Source organism: Aotus nancymaae, unplaced genomic scaffold, assembly GCF_030222135.1.
Source record: "Aotus nancymaae isolate 86718 unplaced genomic scaffold, 86718_ANA_hifiasm-v0.15.2.pri h1tg000031l, whole genome shotgun sequence".
Lineage (NCBI taxonomy): Eukaryota > Metazoa > Chordata > Mammalia > Primates > Aotidae > Aotus > Aotus nancymaae.
In genome coordinates this window covers 5,980,422-6,003,467 of record NW_026988444.1, presented here as the reverse complement: position 1 = coordinate 6,003,467, position 23,046 = coordinate 5,980,422, and the positions used below count along the sequence as shown (strand labels likewise).

Sequence of the window (23,046 nt, the reverse complement as noted above, 5' to 3'; positions counted from 1 at the left end):
ATTGGTCACTAAGTTTCAACACCTACATTTTGGAGGTCACACATTAAAGTCACAGCAAGGGATAAGCGGAGTGTGTTTCTGCAAAGGTCTTACACCGTTTGCGAAGTAATATAATATTTGAATATAGAGTGCACGTATCATAATTTTAGAGTAATCACTAAAACTAACAAAAAGGAACGTAGCTAAAAACAACCAACAGAGAACATGATCTGGAAAGGAAACAAACATGCAGCTAACCCAGAAGAACGCCAGAAAGGAAGAGGTAAAAAAGGTTTAAAATAGGAGACAAGTAGTGGCGAATACCAAGACTTAAGGAAAGCACGTTAACAGCGACGCTAGGAGTACGTGGTCTAATATCCACGCTGACTAGACCCAGCTACATGCTTTTGACACACATTTCATTTGTTAAATGTGTTATTGTTTTATTTCAATAGGTTTTTGGGGAGCAGGTGGTGTTTGGTCACATGGGTAAGGTCTTTAGTGGTGACGTCTGAGATTTTGGTGTCTCCGTCGCCCGAGCCGTGTACGCTGTGTCAAAGAACTAGATATCAAAACGGGCGCTGGTAGAGATAAGAGCGGACGTTTTGTGATGACAAGAAGCCGATTCCTCAGGAAGACACGGGACACTGAGTGTAGATACACCTGCCCATAGAAATGCGAAACACACGAAACACAAATGGACTGCGGGAAGAAACGAAGGGGAGATCTAGCGGAAGGAACAGAAGTTCCGCAGTCGCGGTGGAGAGTTCAGTGCCTTTCTCTCACTAACTGATGCAGCAAGTAGGCAAGAAGAACCGATCGAAGAAACAGATCAGCGCAAACCCGGTAAGGGCACGGACGGTGTAAGCAGCACCACTCAGCAACTTGACATTCACGGAACGACGCACGCACAGCAGCATGATACACATTCTTTTGACATGTTCAATATAGACGATAGACTGGGACACAACACATTTAAACCCATTCAAATAATATGGAGTCTATCCTCTGACCGCGATGAAATTATATCAGAAATTCATAACAATTTAGACATTTAGAAAATCCTATTCGGACGTCAGGGAATGTATGTCTAAATAATCCATGGGGCAAAGAAATCACATGGGAAGAGAGAAAATAGTTTGAACTGACTGATAATAAAAACACAACATGCAAAATTATTAGAATGCAGATTAAGAAACAGACATAAAACCAGATAAGAAATTAGAACAGATTATATACGTGTTAAAGACATTGAATTCATTATCAATTCCTTTCTGACAAAGAAAACTCCAGATTCACATTATTTCATTAGTGAATTCTGTCAAACATTTAAGAAATAAGTAATACCAATTTTATACAAACACTTTCAGGAAATACAGGAAGAGAAACCCCTTTCCAGTGTATTCTAGGAGCCCAGCACAGCCCCGATTCCAAATCTGATGACTCCATGGAAAGAAAAGTACAGAAATATTCCTCACAAATATAGCTGAAAAAGTCTTTCACAAAATGGATACTAACTCATGACAAAGCAGGGCTTACTTAGGTATGCAAGTTTAGCATCTAAATATAATTATGTATATATATAATTCACTACATTAACAACGTAAGGGGAGCAATGATGAGCTCCTCTTAATAGTTCCAGGAAAAAGCGTTTGGCAGAATCCAGCACCCATTTATAATCTTAAAAAATCAGCATACTAGGAGTGAAAGGAAATTTCCTTACTCTGATAAAGAGCGTTTATGAAAAGCCCACAGGTAACATCGTATTTAATGGTGAAACATCGAGTTCTTTCCCCATGATTGCGCTGGCTGGAAGTGTGGCCATTCTCACCACTTACATTCAGCTTTTCTCTGCAGGCCTTAGCGCAATAAGACAAGAAGAAGAAATGAAAGGTATGCAGATAAGAAAAAAAGTCAAACTGTTGTTACAGATGAATAATTACATAAACATACAACTTTAGTACTTGTAAGTAAATCTGTCAAGATCACATGACTCAAAATAAGCATATGAAATTGTATTTCTATATACTGATAATTAACCTAATCAAAGACGTGCAAGAAACCTCTGCATTGAAAACTGCAAACACGGCTGAGAGAAATAAAGACACGGAGAGGTATATCATATCGATGGATGTAATGTTCACGATATTTAAGAGGTCCAATTTCCTCAGGTTGATCTATAAATTCTAAACAATTTTAATCAAAGTACTGGAAGGCTTTTTTGCAGGGGAGGGAAGAAGAAATGGACAGGGTGACTCTAAAATGTCTATGCCTGTACAAAGGACGTAGAACAGCCGAAACAATCCTGAAAAAGAGCAAGGCGGACGTGTGGACACCACTCAATTTCAAGACTTACTAAAACGCTATTGTGATCAAGACAGCACGGTTTTGGTGAAAGAATGAACAGATTGATTCACACAGATCAACAAATCCCACTTAGATGATCAATTTATTTTCGAGTTGCCAGAGTTATTCAAGAATGAAAGGAGAGACTTTTAAAAAACGGGAAAACTGGAAATCAGTATGAAAAATAATGGACCTTAGTTCTCACATCACACCATACAGTCTGGTTCTCACACTTTAGTGAGCAGCAGAATCCCACGGGGGGCTACTTAAAATCCAGATTTCTGGATCCTGTGCACAGAGTTTCTGATTCAGTAAGTCAGTCTTGTGTGAGGCGTGAGTATTTGCATTTTTGAGAAGTCCCCAGGTGTATCAGTCTTTTCTCACCCTGGTGTAAAGAGCTACCTGAGAGTGGGTAATTTATTAAGAAAAGAGGTTTAATAGCCTCGCAGTTCGCAGGCTTAACGGGAAGTGTGACTGGGAGACCTCAGGAAACTTACAATTATGGCAGAAGGTGAAGGGAGATGCAGGCGCCCTCTTCACATGGAGGCAGGAGAGAGTGAAGGGAGAAATGCCACCACGTTTAAACCCTCAGATCTCGTGAGAACTCACTCATCATTAAGACAACAGCAAGGGAGAAATCTGCCCCCACGAACAAATCACCTCCCACCAGGCCCCTCCTCCAATTCGCCGTGAGATTTAGGTGGGGACACAGATCCAGCCATGTCACTGCTGGCCTGGGAAGCACACGTGGAAACCCCTGCTGTACCCAGAAATAAACCTGAAATGGATCACAGATCTACGTGTGAAAGCCAGGTGAAGACGTAGGAGGAGATCTTCTTGTCCTTGGGGTAGGCAACCATTTTTCAGACAGAACCTAGAAAATACTAATTGTAAGACTGAAAAAAGAAATAGATACATTGGAGTTTGCCCGAGTTGAAGTTTTATGTCCTCCATAAAAAGTATCAGTGAGAAAACGCACAGGCAGCCACGACCTTGGGGAACACGTGCGCAGGGCCCGTATCTGACAAGGTACTGGCCTCATGATATATACATTGCTGTGTATTCATAACCAAAATGCAAAATCCCAATTTTAAAATGGGAAAAAGATTTGACAATTGGTAAAATAAAGCAGAAGAGATGAAAATGCGTCAATATTTTTAGTTATCAGGGAAACGGAAACCTCAGTGATGTGTCACTTCACACACACAGAAGAGCTAAAAAAAGCAAAGACGCAGACGACAGCAAACACCGGGAAGGCGGAGGGGCAGCCGGAACCTCCCACACCGCCGGCTGCAGCAAAGTGACTGAACCGCTTTTGGAAAGCGGCCTGCTGCTTCTGATCAAAGTTCCACACACACCTATGCGGCGAGTGCACAGTTTTGCTCCTAAGTATTTAGTCAGGAGAAGTAAAAACATATGCATGTGACTTGTACAAGAAGGCTTATACCAGCCGTGTCATCACAGCCCCCAACCAATCACCTCCCAGCAGGCCCCTCCTCCAATCTGACGTGAGATTTGGTTGAGGACACAGATCCGAGGACACATATCAGCAGGTGTGTCACGTGGTGCACCATGAGTCCTAGGCGTAAGCCACCACGCTCTCTGCGGGCAGGGTTCAGGCAGACCGTTCACATCACCTGGCTGCGGGTCCCAGTGACAGGTAAAAGTGCCCTTTGAGACATCGTTGCTGGGCAGTGCGAATGTCCAGTATCTGCTGGATGAGTAAGCAAACGTGCTTTACTCACCCCAAGGAATGTATCTATGCAGGTAAAAAGAAAGAGCTAGTGACACACTGAACAGCGTGTATGGATAAAGCGGATCATACCGAGAGAGAGACGCTGGACGCGAACGCGTGCGCACCGCCTGACTCCACTTACAAGGCGCTCTAAAGCAGGTGCATCCAGCCCACGGTGTAGCACGTCAGAGCAGAGGCCGCCTGGGTGGGGGCCGGGGGCTTTGGGCAGGGGCTGAAGGGACATGGGGGAACCTGCCGGGCTGACAAAAATGTTCTACGTCTTGATCTTGGTGGTGGCTACACGGGTTTGCACAATTGTCAAAACTCACTAACACTGTACACTGACTTAATAAATGCCAACTGTACTTCAGTAGCAAAAGAGGAAAAAGATGACCCCCGAAAAGCTCAAGACAGAAAACGGAAAGAGAGCTGAGCTGAACTGTCCCACATGTGACCGGGTCCACAGAATCTGAGCCGTGGGGCCTTGAAAGCCAGCATGGACGGGGCTTCTGCACGGCTGAACCAGGCGGGATTGGGAAAAACAAGACTGTTTCCTTCTCCACTGAGTTGAGCTTCCTCCACAAAGGACAGGGGGATTGGGAACGAATGCACGGATGCAGCCATGATGCACAGTCGCAGAGCTCAGCTGTGTGGATGTGGCCCGGGGAGAAACAAGGCAGGAAAGCAAAGACGAAGCTCTCCAAGGGCCTGGCGCGCAGAAGTCACCAGCCTGACGCCCCGGCTCCCCTGCCAAGGGGTGGGACGGAGACGGAGGCCGGGCCTGACGGCAATCTTCTCTGCACACCCTCTCCCTGCCCCCATCCCCACAGGGAGGCCAGCACTGGGCCTGGCCGTTACCAAGACAGAGAGAGCTGACTTGGGCATCCTGAGGCGACCTGACTCCCAGAAGTACCTTAGGCAGGACCCGAGACCCAGCCGCGTCCCCGACGGCAGCAGCCGGCCCTGCAGACATCCTCACCCGGACCACCTGCTCCTGGAGCCGGGCCTTCTCTCGACCCAGCAAGGCTGCCTGGCCCTCCAGCTGCTCCTGCCGCTGCTCCAGGCCCCTGCGCTCCGCCTGCTCCAGTGCCAGCTGCTGTTCCGCCTTTGCCAGCTGCTCCTGGGCCCGGGCCTGCTCCTGCTCCAGAGCCCTCTGCTGCTCACACAGCTGGTCCCGCTCCTGCTCCAGCTACCACCAGGGGTCAGGGGCTCTGCATCCAGTCCCTGCACCCTCGGGCCCTGCAGCCACCCCCGAGGCCTGCCCCACGCACACTATCCTCCCTCCCTCAGGCCTGGTCAGGGCCAGCCAGGCTCCTCGTCCCCAAAACCTTGGCCCAGGAAGGGGAGTGATCTGGGAGGATGGAAGGAAGGCCCAGGGCTGGAGACCCACAGCCACCCGGAAACCCGCCCTGGCGAGGCCCCACCCCCGCCCTTGTCTCACCTGGAGGGTCAGGTGGTTCAGCACACTTTTGTCCTGAGCCAGCCTGTCCATCAGGGTTGCCATGGCAGCCAGGGAGTCCCTTTGCTGCACTCCCTCTGACTTCAGCCGTCTCACGAGAAGCTCCAGGTCAGCATTGCTGCACTCAGCCTGGGGCAGGGAGGGGTACCAGGGAGAGAACTTCAGCTTCCAGGGCAGGCCTGCTGCTGCTGGGGAAGGAGTCAGCCCTGAGCCACGGCGGTGTGCAAGCCAGAGCTCCTGAGCGGGCATGGTGGGAAGGTCACAGTGGGGAGGTCTCAGGGCCACTGAGGCTCCAGCCAGAGGATGTGGCTGGTGGGCTGGGGAGAGGCCACGAAGAAGCAGGCATGGCCACCAGGGTTGAGAGCAGCCAGGCCAGGCCAGTGCCTGCTGGTGGGGACAGAGGCCTTCCATGACTTTGGGAGCTCTGGTGATGGGCTGAGGGTCCCGGCAGGCAGGAGAGAGGGAGTGGGAGGCCAGGTCAGTGAGGCCAAGGTGGGTGGGGGGGGCAGATGCGGGGGTGGGGAGGCAGAAGGGAGGGGGCAGGGTGGGTGAAGCAGACGGGAGGGGGCAGGGGGGCAGAGCGTACCCGGGCCAGGGCGCCATGCAGGGCCTCCCTCTCGCTCTCCACGACGTCCCGCTGGAGCTGTGCCATGCTCAGTGCCTCCCGGGCTGAAGCCAGCTCCTCCCTGAGCCTGGAGACCTTCTCTTCCAGCTGCTGCAGGCGGCCTTGACTGAGGCCCCAGACCAGAGGGCGGGGGGTCTCTCAGGGTGAGCAGTGGCTGCCCCGTGAGATTTCAGGGAGGACACAGCCTGCGACTCCCTCCAAGCCCAGGGAGCCCAGGAGGAGCGTGGGGTTCCTGGGAGAACCAGGGACGCAGGGAGCCCTTGGCTTCCGGATTCATTTCTGGGGCAGGGAATGGGGCCCCACATCTGCTGGGCCCACATGGTGGGAGATGTGCCCCCGGGGGGGCACTGGGTCAGCGGGAGTGGGGGTCTGGGTCTGGAGGACAGTGCGGACTGGAAGGGGCCTGGGGAGCCCCTGCCCCATTAGGGCCGCCCCGCACTCTGAGATGAGACTGCAGACGCAGGCCAAGGCCCAGGGTGGCAGCCAGGGGTCTCTCTTGTGGGAGGGGCCCTGCCCACCCAGCCGCCGCCTGGTCTCCAGCACACCTGGTCTCCAGGGCCCTGCCGCTCCGCTCCTCCCTCCGCTCCTCCCGCAGCAGGAGGCTTCTCTGCAGCTCCGAGGCCTCGGCCTCCAGCCCCCGCTTCCCTCTCAGCTCCTCCACCGCCGTGTCCAGAGCAGCCTTCTCCCTGGGGATGGAGGGGGCGGAGTTGGGGCAGCCCTGGACACATTTGAGGTGCAAAGCATGCCTTGATGGGCAGTCGGGGCTGGGTGGATGCCATCCCTGAGACCGCATGGGCAGAGGCGGCCCCCGAAACACACAGGGTCTTGCCCCGGCTCCTGCTCAACCGGTGCCCACGGAACTCTGCTGGAAGGAAAGGCCCCTCCTGCCGGCGTCCCCTCCCGCTCTAGAGATGCTGTCCTGACAGCAGCCCTGGGCCCTCAGGGTCCCACACACCCTGTGCAAGGCCGGGCAGCCCCTTCACTCCGTTACCTCCCCGGGAGCTTGCGGGACTCCCGGCACTGCTGCTCCTCCAGCCCCTGGGCCTCCAGCTGGCCCCGAAGGGCCTCCAGCTCCCGAGCCCGCTCCTGCTGCGCGGCCCACAGCTCCCGCCGGCACTCGGACAGCTGCTCCCGGAGCCCGGCCGCCAGGGCCTGGGAGGACTCCAGCTGCAGGCACAGCTCCTGCCCGGGTGGGTGCAGTGCGGGCCCCTCAGGCAGGCTTTGCCCACCGATGGCCCACCAGGACTTGTGACTCCGCAGAAAAGACACCGGAACCCCTCCCGGGGACCACGGGGCTCGGGCAGGCCCCATAACTACCCATCAGCCTGAGGGGCTCGTGGCTCTGCCCTCAGGGAGACAGGGGTCCCACGGGCTGCGGCTGCCCACCTGCTCCCGCCGCCGCCGCCTCTCGACGGCTGCCCGCAAGGCCTGCAGTGTGGGGTCCAGGGCAGCCGGGGAGTGGGTGCGTGGCAGGGATGCCCCTTGGTGCGGGGACGTGGCACATGGGCGGCTCCTTGGCGGGCGCTGCGCCTTCTCCCCTTCAGTGCTGGGGCTCCATCCCAGCTCCGGGCACCACTCATCCTCTTCCGCCACCTTCAAGGTGCAGAGAGGCCCAGAGCGCAGGGCCGTGATTTGGTGGGGATCGCGCAGACGGTCCTGAGGGTCCCTGCAGGCCACCACCACCCTCGCTACGGGGGGACAGACGAGGGGCCACCTCTTCCTGATGCGCCTCAGAGTGCGCTGCAGGGACCCACCTCGCCCTGCAGGCCAACCTCTGCCATCCTCAGCTGTCACTGCACCGGGCTTCCTTCAGCGGGGGAGACCCCTGAGCGAGGCTGACAGATCCCCGCCCACAGCCACCTGCGTCCTGCCCACCCACCAGGTTCTGCAGGTCGGTTCTGAGGGCAGCCATGGTCCTCGCCCTCCGTTCATCCTGCTCTGTGAGCTTCTCCAGGAGCAGCGTTTGCTCCGAGAGCCTGGAAGGAGTTGGGGGGTGGGGCGTGAGGGGCAGGGCCCAGAGGATGGGCACCTCCATGACGTGGCCCCCTGCCGTTGCTGGGCAACACCCCTGAGTGGTCTCCGTCCCTGGTCTGAGCACGCGCCTCTCCTGCTGCAGAGCCTTCAGTGGCTCCCACGGTCTCAGGAGCCACGGCCCACACCCTGACCCTCTGCAGACTCACGTGCGTTGACAGCCCCAGGCTCTGCTCTGTCCTCTGGCACAGCAGAGGGAGTGCCCACCACAGGCCTTTGCCCGGCCAGCCCTTCTGCTCAGAACACCTGTCGCCATCAGTCTAGCAAGGAGTGATGTTCCTTCCTTCTTCCTAAAGACCCCGGGTTCCCCTTCCTGTGGCTCAGGCCCTGGCATGCAGCCCCTGCGGCTGTCCAGCACCCGTGGGCCCGCACATCCTGTATTGCTCCTTTGGGGCTGGGCTGTGGTGTGTTGGACTCAGCTGGACCCCCAGAGGGGAGGGAGGGCTGTCAGCCTGGCGGGATGTTTGTGGCCAGGGGCGCCTTGGACCCCAGGTTGTGAGGCATCGGCCCCACGGCCAGCAGGTTAGGCCTCCACTGGGGAGCCGCTCCCCACTTTCTGCTGAAGCTGCCCTCGAGAGACCTCTGAGCTCCCAATGTGGATGGGGGGTCTGAAACCTTCCATGATCACAGCAGGGCTCACAGACCCCCAGACAGGGTGTGGGTGTCCTTCACACGGGGCAGGAGGTGGCCTGGTCCCTCTCCCTGCCTCAGTTTTCAAACAATTTACCCAGGTGAGCTCTTTTCCCTGGAAAAATGTTCCTGCTTTGAGTCCTGAACACTCCAGTTCTGGGTGCTGACCCCAAGGACACCATCCCAGTGAGCTTCCTGCCATGCTCCCTGAAACCCTCACTGTGGGAGACCCCAGTGCCCACCTCCTGGGCATCATGAGAGTGCCCTGTGCCTCTGGGATGGTGATCCTGAAGCGTGTGCAGCACACGTGACGCCAGGGCCCCACCTGCCCTGGACCCACGCGACCACATCCGGGAACCACAGCTGCTTGGCCGGCTGGATGGGCCCCGCCCCCGTGGGCCCTCCCTGTGCCAGCCTGCCGGCCCCAGGTGCCCACCTGGCCTGGAGTGCCGCCTTCTCCGCGTCCCCGGGGCTCTGCAGCTGCAGCATCTCCCCGACCTTGTCCTGACGCTGCTGCCCCGGGGTGCCGGAGGTGCTGCCGGCCGACAGCCGCAGGTTGGAGTCAAGCTTCAGGCAGGCGGTGTGCAGGCGGCGGGCGGTCCTGGCCGTGTCTGCCTGCAGGTCAGCGAGGCCCCTGGGAGGCAAGGGTGGCACCCGTGGTTGACTCAGGACCCACCAGCGGAGGGAGGGCCTGGTCCCATCAGCCCCGCAGAGGACCCCCTCCCTGGACATCTCAGGAGAAGCCCCCAGCGCATGGCACTGATTGTGCCCGTGTGTCACCAAACAGCAGGAAGGCAGCTGGGGGGGAATGAGCAGGGGCGGGGCCGGGCGGCTCACTTCCAGCCTCAGCAGCCTTCACTGAGACACCCACCCTCAGCCCCGACTCCTCCTGGGAAAGGGGCTGCCACGCACCTGAGGGCTGGCAGGGGAGGGGCGGCACCAGGACTGACTCCAGCGTGGCGCTCAGCAAGGGCTGCATGGACCCCAGAAGCTGCATCCAGGTACGTGTCCCCACCCCACAGCGTCCTCGCCGCCCTCCTCTCATCTCTCCTTGGTGTCCCCCACCTACCTCCCTGGCCCGTTTGTCCCTGTCCCCAGCCGCCCTCCTCGGCTGCCTCATCACTGTGTGTTGGTCCCGGGCGCCCGCAGCCAGCAGGTTAGGCCTCTGCTGGGAGCTGCCTCCCCACTTTCTGCTGAAGCTGCCCTTGAGAGACCTCTGAGCCCCCAGTGTGGATGGGGGGTCTGAAACCTTCCATGATCACAGCGGGGCTCACAGACCCCCGGACGGGGCGTGAGTGTCCTTCACACCGGGCAGGAGGTGGCCTGGTCCCTCTCCCTGCCTTGGTTTTCAAACGATTTGCCCCAGGTGAGGCCTAGCCAGGGCCAGATGAGGAGCCGGCCTCGAGGGCTGCTGCAGCCACGGAGGGTCCCCTGGCACCCCTTCCCCTCTCCCCGAGGGGGCCCCAGGTGGGGCGGCCAGCACTCACCTCTCCGTGGCTGCGCGCAGCTCAGTCAGGCCTGTCCCCAGCACCACGGCCTGTCTCCACAGGAGCAGCAGGTCCCGGGCCCTTCCCAGGCCCCCTGGCTGGGCCTGAAAGCAAGAGGCATCCTGTCTACTTCACGCCGGGGCCCTTTACCCTCCCTGAAACCCACCGTTTTCCAGGTGCCATGTCCCTCTCCATGGCGGCTGGAAGTGGACCCGGCACCCCAAAGCCCCCACATTCCATGGGAGAATGAGCCCTGGGCTCCCCTAACCCCACCCTGGGGCCATGCTGTGCCCCTCCCCAGAGAGGACCTGGGGCACGGCCACACCCAGCCCTCCAGGCCGGCTCACGTGATGGAGGGGTGGGTGGGGCGCACGGGCCCTGAGGAGGGAAGGCACTGACTGGGTCTCAGCTCCCCAGTGGCCCTCAGGAACTGCTCAGGCTTAGAACACCCCAGAACCGGGACTGGGCCCCTGCTGGGCATGGGGCAGGGGCTTCTGCAGCACTCGGCTCCTGCCTCCAGCTCCGAGGGAGGGGACGGGCTGCCTTTCTCCAGCACAGTCTTTGTCCTTACTCTGAGGGCTCCTGGAGATGTCCCGGTGTGGGTCTGGCACTTCGAAGGTGCCAGAGACACAGAAGCGTTAGAGGCCTCAGCACTGGGGCCCCGGCTGAGCAGGGAGGAGGGTGGGAGGCCACTGCCGAGGCGAGGCCAGCGATGAGGCTGTAAGGGAGCGGAGGGGGAGGACTGTGTCGGGCAGCAGTGGGGGAATCGTGTGTGCTCAGCGGGTCCAGGCTGCAGGAGCTACGATGAAAGTATCAGGGTCCACACCACCCTCCAGGCCCTGCACGCGCCGGCTCCTGCTCGCCGACCTCTGGAACTCGGGGGGTGACCATGTCCCCACCACCTCTCCCTGCCTGTGGCAGCCCCAGCCCTGCTCCCCAGGCTGCCTTCAGGTAGAGCACTCACATCCTGCCTGTTCTCTGGAACCCCACAGAGGACCACAGTGAGAAACCAGCAGAAACAACGGGATGAGACCTTGAACTTCAGGGAGTGGATCATCATCTGACCTTCACGAAGCTTTCCTGACCCTCACCTGATCCCACACCTGAGGTTCCCACCAATGAGTCCTCTAGGCAGGACACCCTCCGGGGGGGGCATACCACACCGAGCCCGTGACACCTCGTGGTACACCCTCCGGGGGGGGCATGCCACACCAAGCCCACAACACCTCGTGGTACACCCTCCGGGGGGCATGCCACACCAAGCCCATGACACCTCGTGGTACATCTTCCGTGGGGCATGCCACACCGAGCCCATAACACCTCATGGTACACCCTCCGGAGGGCGAAACCCTCTGAGCGCATTCCACCTGGCCGCAAACCCTCAGAGCACATGCCACTCTGTGCCTGGTATACAGGGGTGGACCCTTGCTTCAGCCACACGGCCTCCTGCACTCTGACTGTGTCCATCAAAAGAGCAGTCTGACGCACTTCTGCCAACATGGAGGGGCGGCTGCCAGATTAACCCACCCCGTGAACACATGAGACTCCAAATTCACAGCCTCTTCCTGAATGCACGGCTGGGCTGGCCTGAACGGGTGGAACACTCAGGCCAGCAGTTGGTGAAGTCATGGACCATCGGGGAATGTAGGCGATTCTTGCTAAGTGCAGGTGCGCACGCATACATACACATGCACACATGCATACACACGTGCACACGTGTATACACACATGCATGCACACATGCACACATACACATACACAAATATACACATGCATGAGTGTGCAGGCATGTATGCGCACACACACGCACACACACATGGACTCACATACACATGCACACAGACGCACACATACACATGCACACATATAAACACACGTGCACACACATACACATACACATGCACACACACACATGCACACACATCCACGCACACATACAGACACAAATATACACATGCATGAGTGTGCAGGCATGTATGCGCACACACACACGCATACATGCACATATGCATGAGCACACATGTATACACGTGCGCACACACACAAATATACACACGTGTGAGTGTGCAGGCATGTACGCACGCACACACATGCACACATACACATGCACACATACACACGTGCACACACACAAGTATACATGCATGAGGGTGCAGGATGCACACATGCACACACACATGCATGAGCACACATGTCTACACATGAACACACATACACACACATGTGCACGTGCACACACACAAATATACACACTTGCAAGTGTGCAGGCATGTATGCACGCACACACACATGCGCACACACACGCACACATATACACACGTGCACACACACATACATGCACACAAGTGTATGCACATGTGATGGTGCAGGCATGCACACATGCACACACACGCACACACGTGCATACACACATGCATACATGCACATATGTATACACATGAACACACATACACATGCACACATATACAGACACGTGTGTGTGCACACACAAATATACACAAATGTGAGTGTGCAGGTGTACATACACACACACACATCACCCTGCAGGACATAAGGAAAACTGCCGTCTAGAATGCTGGAGTTAGAGAAAAAAGTCTTCCTCACGAATTTGGAACCACACTTAGACTTCACACAGTTTGCAGCTGAATTCACACAACCAGGATAGTCTCAAGAAAACTCAGGCTGAAAATGTACTTCAATGTGGCCCCAAAGACTGTTAGAGCCCCTCAGCATCTATCAGAAGCAAACAAAATTCCTTCCTGGAAAATACAGTATTCGCCTCACGTTTCGAAGAAACTTCACAGAGTTCCAAGGAAAAGAAGCAGCTCTTAGTTAAGACGGAACAAATCAGCGAAGGCACGAGGAAGCGAAGGACCATGATCAGAAACCAGCAAAACGACAGAGCCAGACCTCCAAGAGCTTCGGGTATTAGATGCACACCGGCCAGAAAGACTGTGTTAAGCTTGCTCCAGCAAATAAATAAGAGGCTGAAAAATGTGAGTTAAGAAGCCAGGCGCGGAGGCTCACGCCGGTAATCCCAGCATTTTGGGAGGCTGAGGTGGGTGGATCACCTGAGGTCAGGAGTTTGAGACCAGCCTGGTCAACACGGTGAAACCCCATCTCCACTAAAAATACAAAAATTAGCCAGGCGTGGTGGCGCATGCCTGTAATTCCAGCTACTCGGAAGGCTGAGGCGGGAGACTTGCTTGAACCTGGGAGGTGGAGGTTGCAGTGAGCTGAGATTGTGCCACTGCACTCCAGCCTGGGTGACAGAGCAACACTCTGTCTCAAAAAAAAAAACTGTGAGTTAAGAGTAAGGTGTTTACTATTTGTGAAAGAATCAAACAGAACTCTTGATGAAAAAGATAATATTTGCAATTTAAGCGAAGCAGGCAAATTTAACAGAGATTAGACATCAGAAGAGAAGACTGAATGGAAATTTGAAGAAACGACCTAGAATGTAGTCCAGGGTGACATGGACTGGGCGTGAGAGGCGGCGTAGGGTTGGCTGGCACAAGCCTACCCGGGGCTCGGGAGGGGAGAGGGATGGTGAGCACTGGCAGCGTTTAAAGATACTGACTTTCCGAAAATCACAAGGAACACAGAGGCTCCGAGAACGCTGAAGCGGAATAAACAGATCTGCACACAGACACAAGCCAGGGGTGCGGCGCAACCGAGCCGGAGCCGGGTCTTCAGAGCAGCCAGGTGAGGAGACGCGTTACCTTGATAAGGAGCCCGTCAGAATCCAGGCAGCCTGGAAGCTGACTCCTCAGCAGCAGCAGCGGAAGGAGAAAGAGAAAGCAGCTCTTCGGAGTGCGGAGAGAAAACAGTGCCAACCGGTGGGAACGGTTCTCAAGGACGAAGGAAATAAGACCCGGGCGATCCGGTGCCAGCCTGAGCTCAGGGACCCCCGCCTTCCCGCGCTTGTTCTCACGCAGCGGAATTGGCTCCTGTGGTCATCAGGCGACCTGCCCAGCGGTCCGAGGACTGGGCCCAGGCAGTGGGAACATGAGATCTGCCTCAAATGCCTGCAGCCGGAAGGCCCGGCGTAGGCGGTGGGTTCTCACTGATAGCCTGGCTCCCGGTGACGCCCTGCAGAGGCCGGCATTCCCCTTCCAGGTGTAAACTTCAGCTGCTCTGTCTGACACTTGCCTCTCAGGAGCCGCAGCTGCCCGGGGCTTGGGGCTGGGACCCGGCCCGAGTGGGAGGCGAGTGTCGCCCCTCTGGGACAGGCTTGTCTGAGGGACGTCTGTGGAGGCAGCCTGAGACTGCCACCCCTCCGGCTCCTGCCTCCACCTGGCGCAGCACGCCTTCCAGGGGGACCCTCTTCCTGGGGGACTCCTTGTGCGTGGTCCCCGTGGCGTGCAGGGGCTGGGAGTCCAGGTACCCTTTGATGGAGGGCTGTTGGGAACACCTTCAGCCCCATGGACTGCCTGGCTGGAGCGCCACATTACCCGAGGCCACACCAGCTTCAGGGGGTCCCACAACCACAGAAATATCCAAGCAGGGCGCGAACACCTGGGCGTCTCCCTCCCCAGGGGCTGATGCCTGGAGCCCTGGGCCCTGACCCCTGAGTGGCTCAGGACTTCAGAAGCTGGAGTGGGTAAGGCCACAGCCAGGCGCAGCCCCAGGTTCCTGCCAGGGTGCCCACTCCTGAAGTCTGGCCTGTGGAGAAAACCGGCCTCTCAAACAGGGTGGCACACAGCAGAGCCGGAGTACGCCCCGTGCCCCTTCTCAGAGCCCTGCCCTCCTTCTCTGGCTCAGGGTGGGTAGGGGCGGACCAGGGAGTCCCTCACCCCACAGACTGCCGTGGCCAGGCCGCGCTGGGGACGTGGTGTGGCACCCTCTCCCTGTCCCCGCCCGCTACCCGCCACAGGCACCGGGACAGGCGGCCGCCACGGGGTGGGTGAGGGTGGGGGCGGACCTGTCTCTGGGGCCGGCGCCTCTGCTCCAGCTCGCCCTGCAGGCGCCGCATGCTGCCCGCCGTCCCCGCCAGCTCCCGGGCCAGTGCGTCGTTGGCCTTCCTCAAGTGCTGCAGCTGCTCCCGCAGGAGGGCGTTCACCTGGCACAGGCCGGTGCTCCTGGACAGAGAACCCACAGGGCACGGCGGGGCTGGCGGCCTCTCCCAAGAGAGAGTCCCCAAGTCAAGGAGCTTCTGTGGAGCCCCAAACCCTCCAGGCCCATCCAACCCCGGTCCAGGTGCACGGCCTCCACTCTGCCCTCACCTGCCATGGGCCCCACAAGGAACCCCTAAACCGAGTGCCAGCATCAAGGTGGTGCTCCCGGGTGCCAGCCCAGTGCCCTCCTGCCTTCCTGCAACACCGCACTCTGCTCTCCCCGAGGCCCCCACCGAGCTCCCTGGCTCTGCCTCCACCACCTCGGCCCACTCCTCAGTGCCTCAGACAAGGTGCCAGGGATGGAGGAGGAGGTGCCCTTTAAGGGGCAGGGTGACGTGCCGGTGGGGGGCCCCTGCTGCACCCCACGAGGAGGTCTGCACTTGCTGGAGTGGGGGTGCAACTCCACCGGGGTGGGTGGCCTGCTCTCGGGAGCCCACGCCCTGCCAGGCTCACTGTCTGCTCCTCTCCGCCCACCAGGCCTAAGCCTCCTCTTGGGTATTCTGCCCTCTCAAAACGGGTTTTCAAAAGCCTCTCAGCATTTATTCCTTTTCCAGATTCCTGGAGGATGAACCTAATGTGTAATATTCTACAAACAATTTAACCTCCCCGTGTCCGGAAGGCTAGTGGGCCTTGGTTACGGTGGGGGCTGGGGCGGTGTGGGGGGCTGGGGCGGTGTGGGGGGCTGGGGCGGTGTGGGGGCTGGGGCGGTGTGGGGGCTGGGGCGGTGTTGGGGGCTGGGGTAATGTGGGGGCTGGGGCGGTGTTGGGGGCTGGGGTAATGTGGGGGCTGGGGCGGTGTGTGGGGCTTGGGCGGTGTGGGGGGGGCTGGGGCGGTGTGGGGTGCTGGGGTAATGTGAGGGCTGGGGCGGTGTGGGGGGGCTGGGGCGGGTGTCGGGGGCTGGGGCGGTGTTGGGGGACTGGGGCGGTGTCGGGGCTGGGGTAATGTGGCGGCTGGGGCGGTGTCGGGGCTGGGGTGGTGTGGGGGGGGCTGGGGCGGTGTCGGGGGCTGGGGCGGTGTCGGGGGGCTGGGGCGGTGTCGGGGGACTGGGGCGGTGTCGGGGGACTGGGGCGGTGTGGGGGCTGGGGTGGTGTGGGGGGCTGGGGCGGTGTGGGGGGCTGGGGTAATGTGGGGGGCTGGGGCGGTGTGAGGGCTGGGGCGGTGTGGGGGGCTGGGGCGGTGTGGGGTGCTGGGGTAATGTGGGGGCTGGGGCGGTGTGTGGGGCTTGGGCGGTGTGGGGGGGGGCTGGGGCGGGTGTCGGGGGCTGGGGCGGTGTCGGGGGGCTGGGGCGGTGTCGGGGGACTGGGGCGGTGTCGGGGGACTGGGGCGGTGTGGGGGCTGGGGTGGTGTGGGGGGCTGGGGCGGTGTGGGGGGCTGGGGTAATGTGGGGGGCTGGGGCGGTGTGAGGGCTGGGGCGGTGTGGGGGGCTGGGGCGGTGTGGGGTGCTGGGGTAATGTGAGGGCTGGGGCGGTGTGGGGGGCTGGGGCGGTGTCGGGGCTGGGGTAATGTGGGGGCTGGGGCGGTGTGTGGGGCTTGGGCGGTGTGGGGGGGGGCTGGGGCGGTGTCGGGGGCTGGGGCGGTGTCGGGGGGCTGGGGCGGTGTCGGGGGACTGGGGCGGTGTCGGGGGACTGGGGCGGTGTGGGGGCTGGGGTGGTGTGGGGGGCTGGGGCGGTGTGGGGGGCTGGGGTAATGTGGGGGGCTGGGGCGGTGTGAGGGCTGGGGCGGTGTGGGGGGGCTGGGGCGGTGTGGGGTGCTGGGGTAATGTGAGGGCTGGGGCGGTGTGGGGGGCTGGGGCGGTGTCGGGGGCTGGGGCGGGTGTCGGGGGGCTGGGGCGGTGTCGGGGGACTGGGGCGGTGTCGGGGGACTGGGGCGGTGTGGGGGCTGGGGTGGTGTGGGGGGCTGGGGCGGTGTGGGGGGCTGGGGTAATGTGGGGGGCTGGGGCGGTGTGAGGGCTGGGGCGGTGTGGGGGGCTGGGGCGGTGTGGGGGGCTGGGGTAATGTGAGGGCTGGGGCGGTGTGGGGGGCTGGGGCGGTGTCGGGGGCTGGGGCGGTGTCGGGGGGCTGGGGCGGTGTCGGGGGACTGGGGCGGTGTCGGGGGACTGGGGCGGTGTGGGGGCTGGGGTGGTGTGGGGGGCTGGGGCGGTGTGGGGGGCTGGGGTAATGTGGGGGGCTGGGGCGGTGTGAGGGCTGGGGCGGTGTGGGGGGCTGGGGCGGTGTGGGGGGCTGGGGCGGTGTCCGGGGCTGGGGCGGTGTCGGGGGACTGGGGCGGTGTGGGGGCTGGGGCGGTGTGGGGGGCTGGGGCGGTGTGGGGGGCTGGGGTAATGTGGGGGGCTGGGGCGGGTGTCGGGGGCTGGGGCGGTGTCGGGGGCTGGGGTGGTGTGGGGGCTGGGGCGGTGTGGGGGGCTGGGGTGGTGTGGGGGCCGGGGTAATGTGGGGACAGGGGTAATGTGGGGGCCTGGGGCGGTGTGGGGGGCTGGGGCAGTGTGGGGGGCTGGGGTGGTGTCGGGGGCTGGGGTAATGTGGGGGCTGGGGTAATGTGAGGGCTGGGGTAATGTGGGGGGCTGGGGCGGTGTCGGGGGCTGGGGTGGTGTGGGGGCTGGGGTAATGTGAGGGCCGGGGTAATGTGGGGACAGGGGTAATGTGGGGACAGGGGTAGTGTGGGTGGCTTGCTGTTAGGGGGCTGGGCGTGACATCTGCTTACCAGCAGTGAACACAGGAGCCCCTGACTATGAAATCAGAGAGGCTGGAAGGCAGCAGGGACGGCTTGTGAAGGGAAACATGAGATGAGGAGCCCCGGTGCTGGCTGGGCTGGTGGGGGGCCGTGGAGAGCCCACCCGCCTGCGGCAATGGGGAGCGGCAGCCTCAGCCAGTGTCGGGCCTGGGAAGGGCGACTCGGAGAACAGGGCAGGGACCCCCAGGAAGGTGAGCCGCCCGCAGGCTTTGAACCTGTGGGGGGAGGGTGGGGCCGGGCAGAGGCCCCCTCAGTAACCCAGGCTTGTCATGGTCAGCGCCATTTCAGGGTGTGAGAGTGGGCAGCGAGGGGTGTCGGGTGGGCGCCGGACCCGGGTGTGGCTGGGGCCAGGGTCTGTCACCACGTCCTGACGTCAGCTCTGTCTCTCTGCCGCTCCCTCCCTGCCATTCGTGAGCCGGGCTGACCCGTGGCAGGGAGGATGGTGGAGCTGTGCGGAAGGCTGGCCCCAGCCCGGCTCCCCGTGGGGGCGGCCCCTGCTCCTGGCGTGTGGAGGGGCGGGTCTGACAGCCATGCTATGTAACATACATGCTCTGTGATAGTGATGGACGCTGCTGAGCCGCGCTCAGAGGCTGCGATGCGGTGTCTGGTCTCGTAAGAGGCGCACGCTGAGCCCGGGGGGCCGAGCGTCTCACCGTGTTTCCACTCAGCCCGGGCCCTCCCCACCACGAGAGGGAGCGCACCGCAGGCCCCCCACCAGCCGCTGGTCGGTCCCCACTCCCAGTCGCTCCTTCTCCAGGCCCCTGCCCTGCCCGTGAGGCCCGGATGACTCCCACGCGGAAACGGAACTCACAGATGCTGTGGGGAGAGCTGCCAGTAGCCCCCAAGGCAGAGGGGCCCACTGCCCCTCGGGGGGAAGGCTGCGCCCCCGCAGCCCTGACTGCCCCCACCCGGCCTCACCTCTGCTCGGCGGCCTCCAGGCGGCCCAGGGCTTCCTCCAGATCCATGCTGTGCTCCAGCTCCGACCTCCGCAGCCGAGCCTCGGTGGTCTCCAGCCGGGCCTGCAGCTGAGGAGGAGGGAGAGCCCGCCGGGCAGGGGCTGGGCATCTTGGGCACAAAGCCGACCCCGGGGCTCCCCAGGGATGGGAGAGAAGGCTCCCCGGGGGTGGGAGAGAGGGCTTCCTGGGGGAGTGGGAGGGGGCTCCCCGGAGCAGAAGACAGGGCTGGGGTTGGGTCTGGTGAGGCCCAGGCCCCTCCACACAATGAACCTGACAGGCGGCCTCCATACCCCGCCCCGAGTGCTCACAGCTGGCAGGGGACGGAAGGGGCAGGGGCCCTGCTGTGATGTGCCAATCCCATCAGGCTTTGAGGACGGTGTGAGCATGGTGGCCAAGTGGGGGCACGGCTCTGGGGGCTTCTGGAGAATGCCCACATTTCACTTACAGATGGGTAAACTGAGGCCCCACTGCCCCAGCTACTTGGGTACTCAGGCAGCCCAGCCGTCAGGGCAGGGGGAGGGGCTTCAGGGCTGGGTTCCCCCACAAAGCGCAGGATAGAAAGTCACAGGGTAACCTCTGGGGCCACCCGCTGGAGAGTGAGTGAGGGTGGGTGTCCTCCCCTGGGCCTCCTGCCTGAGTCCAGTACCTCACCTACAGGGGCAGGGCCACACCCACCAGGACGCGGGCCGACTGTCCAGGGCCACTCTGCCATCGCTGAGGCCAAGACTGAACCCGGGCCCAGGAAACCAGGCCAGGGAAGGCCCAGGTGGAGGGGCGGAGGGGAGGGCAGCGGGCCTGGAGCCTCAGCTGTGGCTGCGCCCTGGCCGAATGCATGGGAGAGCTGAGGGGCCCCTGCTCAGCCCCAGCCGGAAGAGAAGGCGGCATCAGAAGACTGGTGAATCTGGTGGCATCTGGGAGCGCCACCTTAGGATGGGGATGCCACGGCCAGGCACTCGGGCAACCGAGACCCCGTCCCGCCTGTCTTGGGGGTAGCTTGGAGGAGACCCAGCCTCCTGGCACCCACACTTTGCCTGCTGACCCGCCAGGAGCTGGCGTGCACTGGGCTGCTGGCGAGTTCGGATCTGACTCACGCAGCTTACTAATCGGTCGGCAGGATTTCCGCGGCTTCTATTCCCACAGGCCTCTTCCCAACATCTCCCCACCCCGTGCTAGGAAGATGCCTCCCCCCAGGCCCCCCACAGCTGCAGGGGCTCCCAGGAAGAGTGGGCCGGCTGGCAGCTCCTGGATGTGCTGGGACTTCATCAGGTGGTCCTGCCCTCAGGGGCCCCCAGGGATGCCGCTGACAATGGAACGTGTTTCCGAGTGGGGGTCAGGACGTGACAGAACAGGGCAGGGAGCGGAGAGTGGGGCCCTAGGAGAGCAGATGGCGCCCCTGTGGGGCTGGTGCTGCCGCCCATCCTAGGAAGGACCCTTCCAGAAGGCGAGGCCCACTGCGGACCCCTCGGGCATTCAGTACTGGCCACTGGACATGTGACTGAGAAGGGGCCAGACCTGGCTCAGGGGTTCAGATCTCCACCCCAGCAATGGCGTTGTGGCCTGGGTGGTCACTGGCTGGCTCTTTGCCTCGACTTCCTTATCTGGAAAGTGGGGTCATGCATGACCTGCCATACAGAACCGGGGGGCTCTGAAGACGGCATGGGTGCGGCGGGGGCCTGAGTCCCCACAAGGTGGGCTGGACACCCCATTCCATGCACTGGCTGCTTGCCCAGTCCGGCCTCACAAGTCAGCATGCCTTGAGCGGCTCAGGAGAGACGAGAGAGGCTCCAGGCTGGCGGGTTCCTTTCTGCCTCGGTTTCCCTGTCTACACAGCGCGGCCCTCCCCAGCTCCACATTTCCTGACCAAATATGCCTCTCGCTCACCTCACAGGTCACCCTGGAAGGCAGCGCAGCCACCGGGGGACTAGAGATACAGCCCTGCCTCTGGCCCCTTCCCTGTCCTCTGAGGTCCCAGTGGCCCCCCGGCCTCAGTGGTCAGGAAAGGGCCAGGGGGCTGGGGTGGAGCCATTTCTCCTCGAACTCGGTCTGAGGTGGGGTCGGCGTCTGCCGGCCTGCTTTCCTCTGCTGTGCAGGTCCCGGCTTTGCGCCAGTGCTGGGCGAAGCACTGGACCCCGAGGGCCAGGACTGGACGGGCCACCCCGCGGTGCTCCCGGGCAGGTGCGGGGACAAGTCACGGCCTAAGCTGGGTCGTGAGACCTGACCTAGGGGACACGCTGAGCATCAGGGAGAGGCCTGGGCACGTCCTGCTTGGCCTCAGCTCCCCCGTCTGTGGCCTCAGTTTCCCCGTCTGTTGCCCAGGATTTGAATGTGCCGTGGCTGACGTTCTGTCTTTCCCAGTCTTAGAAATCCTGGCAGTCCCGACAAGTGACCCCTCACCAAGGGCTGGGCTGCCCCCACGCACCTGCCCGGAGCCTGCTGCAGACACTCACCCGCTCGCTGACCACACGGCACCTGCCGGCCAGCTCATCCCGCTCGGCACCGGCCTGGGCCAGCAGGTCCCCCAGCCGGGTCAGCTCGTCCTGCAGGAGCTCGTTCTCCTCTTGCACCCGGGCCACAGTGGCTGTCGGCTCCCGCATCCCTGCTGACGGCACCTGGGTCAGCCCGGGTGGCCAGCCCAGGGGCCCACCCGCACTCCGCCCTGTGCCCTGTCCCCACGGTGGGACCCTGGGCTGGCCACCGGGTTTTGGCTGCTGGCCTACCCCCATCTCCAGCTCTGACCCGGGCACGCTGGCATAGGGAGGCAGAATTCATGCTCTGAGCCCCACTTCCTCTCATGTGAATCGAAATCCTGCCACCTCTGAGCACCTAGAACCCCAATGCAGACCCAGGCCCAGGCCGAGCCCCAAACCAGTGGCAGCAGAGTGCGTGAGCGGCCGGGACACCGGGCACTTGCCCTGTCCATGAAGCCGCCCGTCCTGCTGCTTCTGGGGAAGGGACCTGGTCCCCGAGTAATCAGGGGCTTCTGTAAATACACAGTGGGGTGTCCTTCCTTACTACACACATGGCCAGTTCCCTGGGCCTGCAGGAAGCTGGACAGACCCAGGGGGAGAGGGTCCCAGGGACGCACGCACAAGGGAGTCCTGGGCACCCAGGACAGGCAGCCTGGAGCTGGTTCCTCAGCTGCCAGGTGGATAATTGGAGGCAGCGCAGGGGCCTGGGGTGGGTATAGGCCGGGCAGAGCTCAGGGGATGGGTATCTATCTGTGCCCCCTGAGTGCCAATGATGGGCAGAGCTGGGGGGTGGGTATCTGTGCCCCCTGAGTGCCCATGTCTAGCATTTCCACTCTGAGGAAGAAACCAGCACCAGTGAATCCAAGCCTAGGTGGCCACAGTGTGCTACACAGAGGCTGCCCTGGCTCGGGCCCTGCTGAGCGCCCTGTGGGTATTGATGTGATGCCCTTGAGGGGGGTGGGGCCAGCCCTGGGCCCACGACAGTCTCCCACACTGTCACCTCGGGGTGGCTCCTCAGCCAGGCTGCCGGCCACGATCTCCCGGATGCGGGCGGGCACAGGGGTGGGCGAGGCCCGCCAGCCTTCCCCACGCACTGTCAGCACCCGGTCTTCCCTGCTGGCCATGGGGCTCAGGACGGTGTCCTCCAGTCTCTGAAAGACACCCCAGAGACGCCTGGAGCTGGCAGCCCCTAGCAGCTGCCAGGCACCCTCTTACAATCCCACTGAGTGAGTGGGGCCACCACAGGCTCGCCCCAAGGTAGCAAAGTGCCATGGAGAGGACAGGGTGAGGCTGGGCAGGTCGCTCAGGCGCATGCCTTGGTTCTCAGCCTGTGGAGAGGGGCTGTGCCTGTCCCCAGTTTCTGGAGAGGACCACACCCAGCCGAGGTCAGCAGGTTCTGCACTTGGGGCTCTGCCCCATCTTGGTGGGGGCTGGGCTGAGTGGTGGCTAAGTGGTCGCTGGTCCCCTGGGGGATGCCTTTGCCTCT

The 23,046-nt window shown here is 61.2% G+C and overlaps 1 protein-coding gene across 1 annotated transcript in view; it reads right to left on the bottom strand.

Annotated features, from left to right (window-relative positions):
• CROCC2 (ciliary rootlet coiled-coil, rootletin family member 2) overlaps positions 1-23,046 on the bottom strand; it is an 87,141-nt gene that overhangs the window by 48,772 nt on the left and 15,323 nt on the right. The window contains 14 exon segments of the mRNA XM_064383457.1: positions 5,040-5,249; positions 5,502-5,648; positions 6,106-6,250; positions 6,690-6,830; positions 7,136-7,421; positions 7,527-7,737; positions 7,985-8,120; positions 9,242-9,439; positions 10,293-10,396; positions 14,589-14,693; positions 15,217-15,373; positions 19,055-19,161; positions 21,540-21,823; positions 22,525-22,711. Coding sequence (XP_064239527.1) covers positions 5,040-5,249; positions 5,502-5,648; positions 6,106-6,250; positions 6,690-6,830; positions 7,136-7,421; positions 7,527-7,737; positions 7,985-8,120; positions 9,242-9,439; positions 10,293-10,396; positions 14,589-14,693; positions 15,217-15,373; positions 19,055-19,161; positions 21,540-21,823; positions 22,525-22,711 — 2,418 coding nt within the window.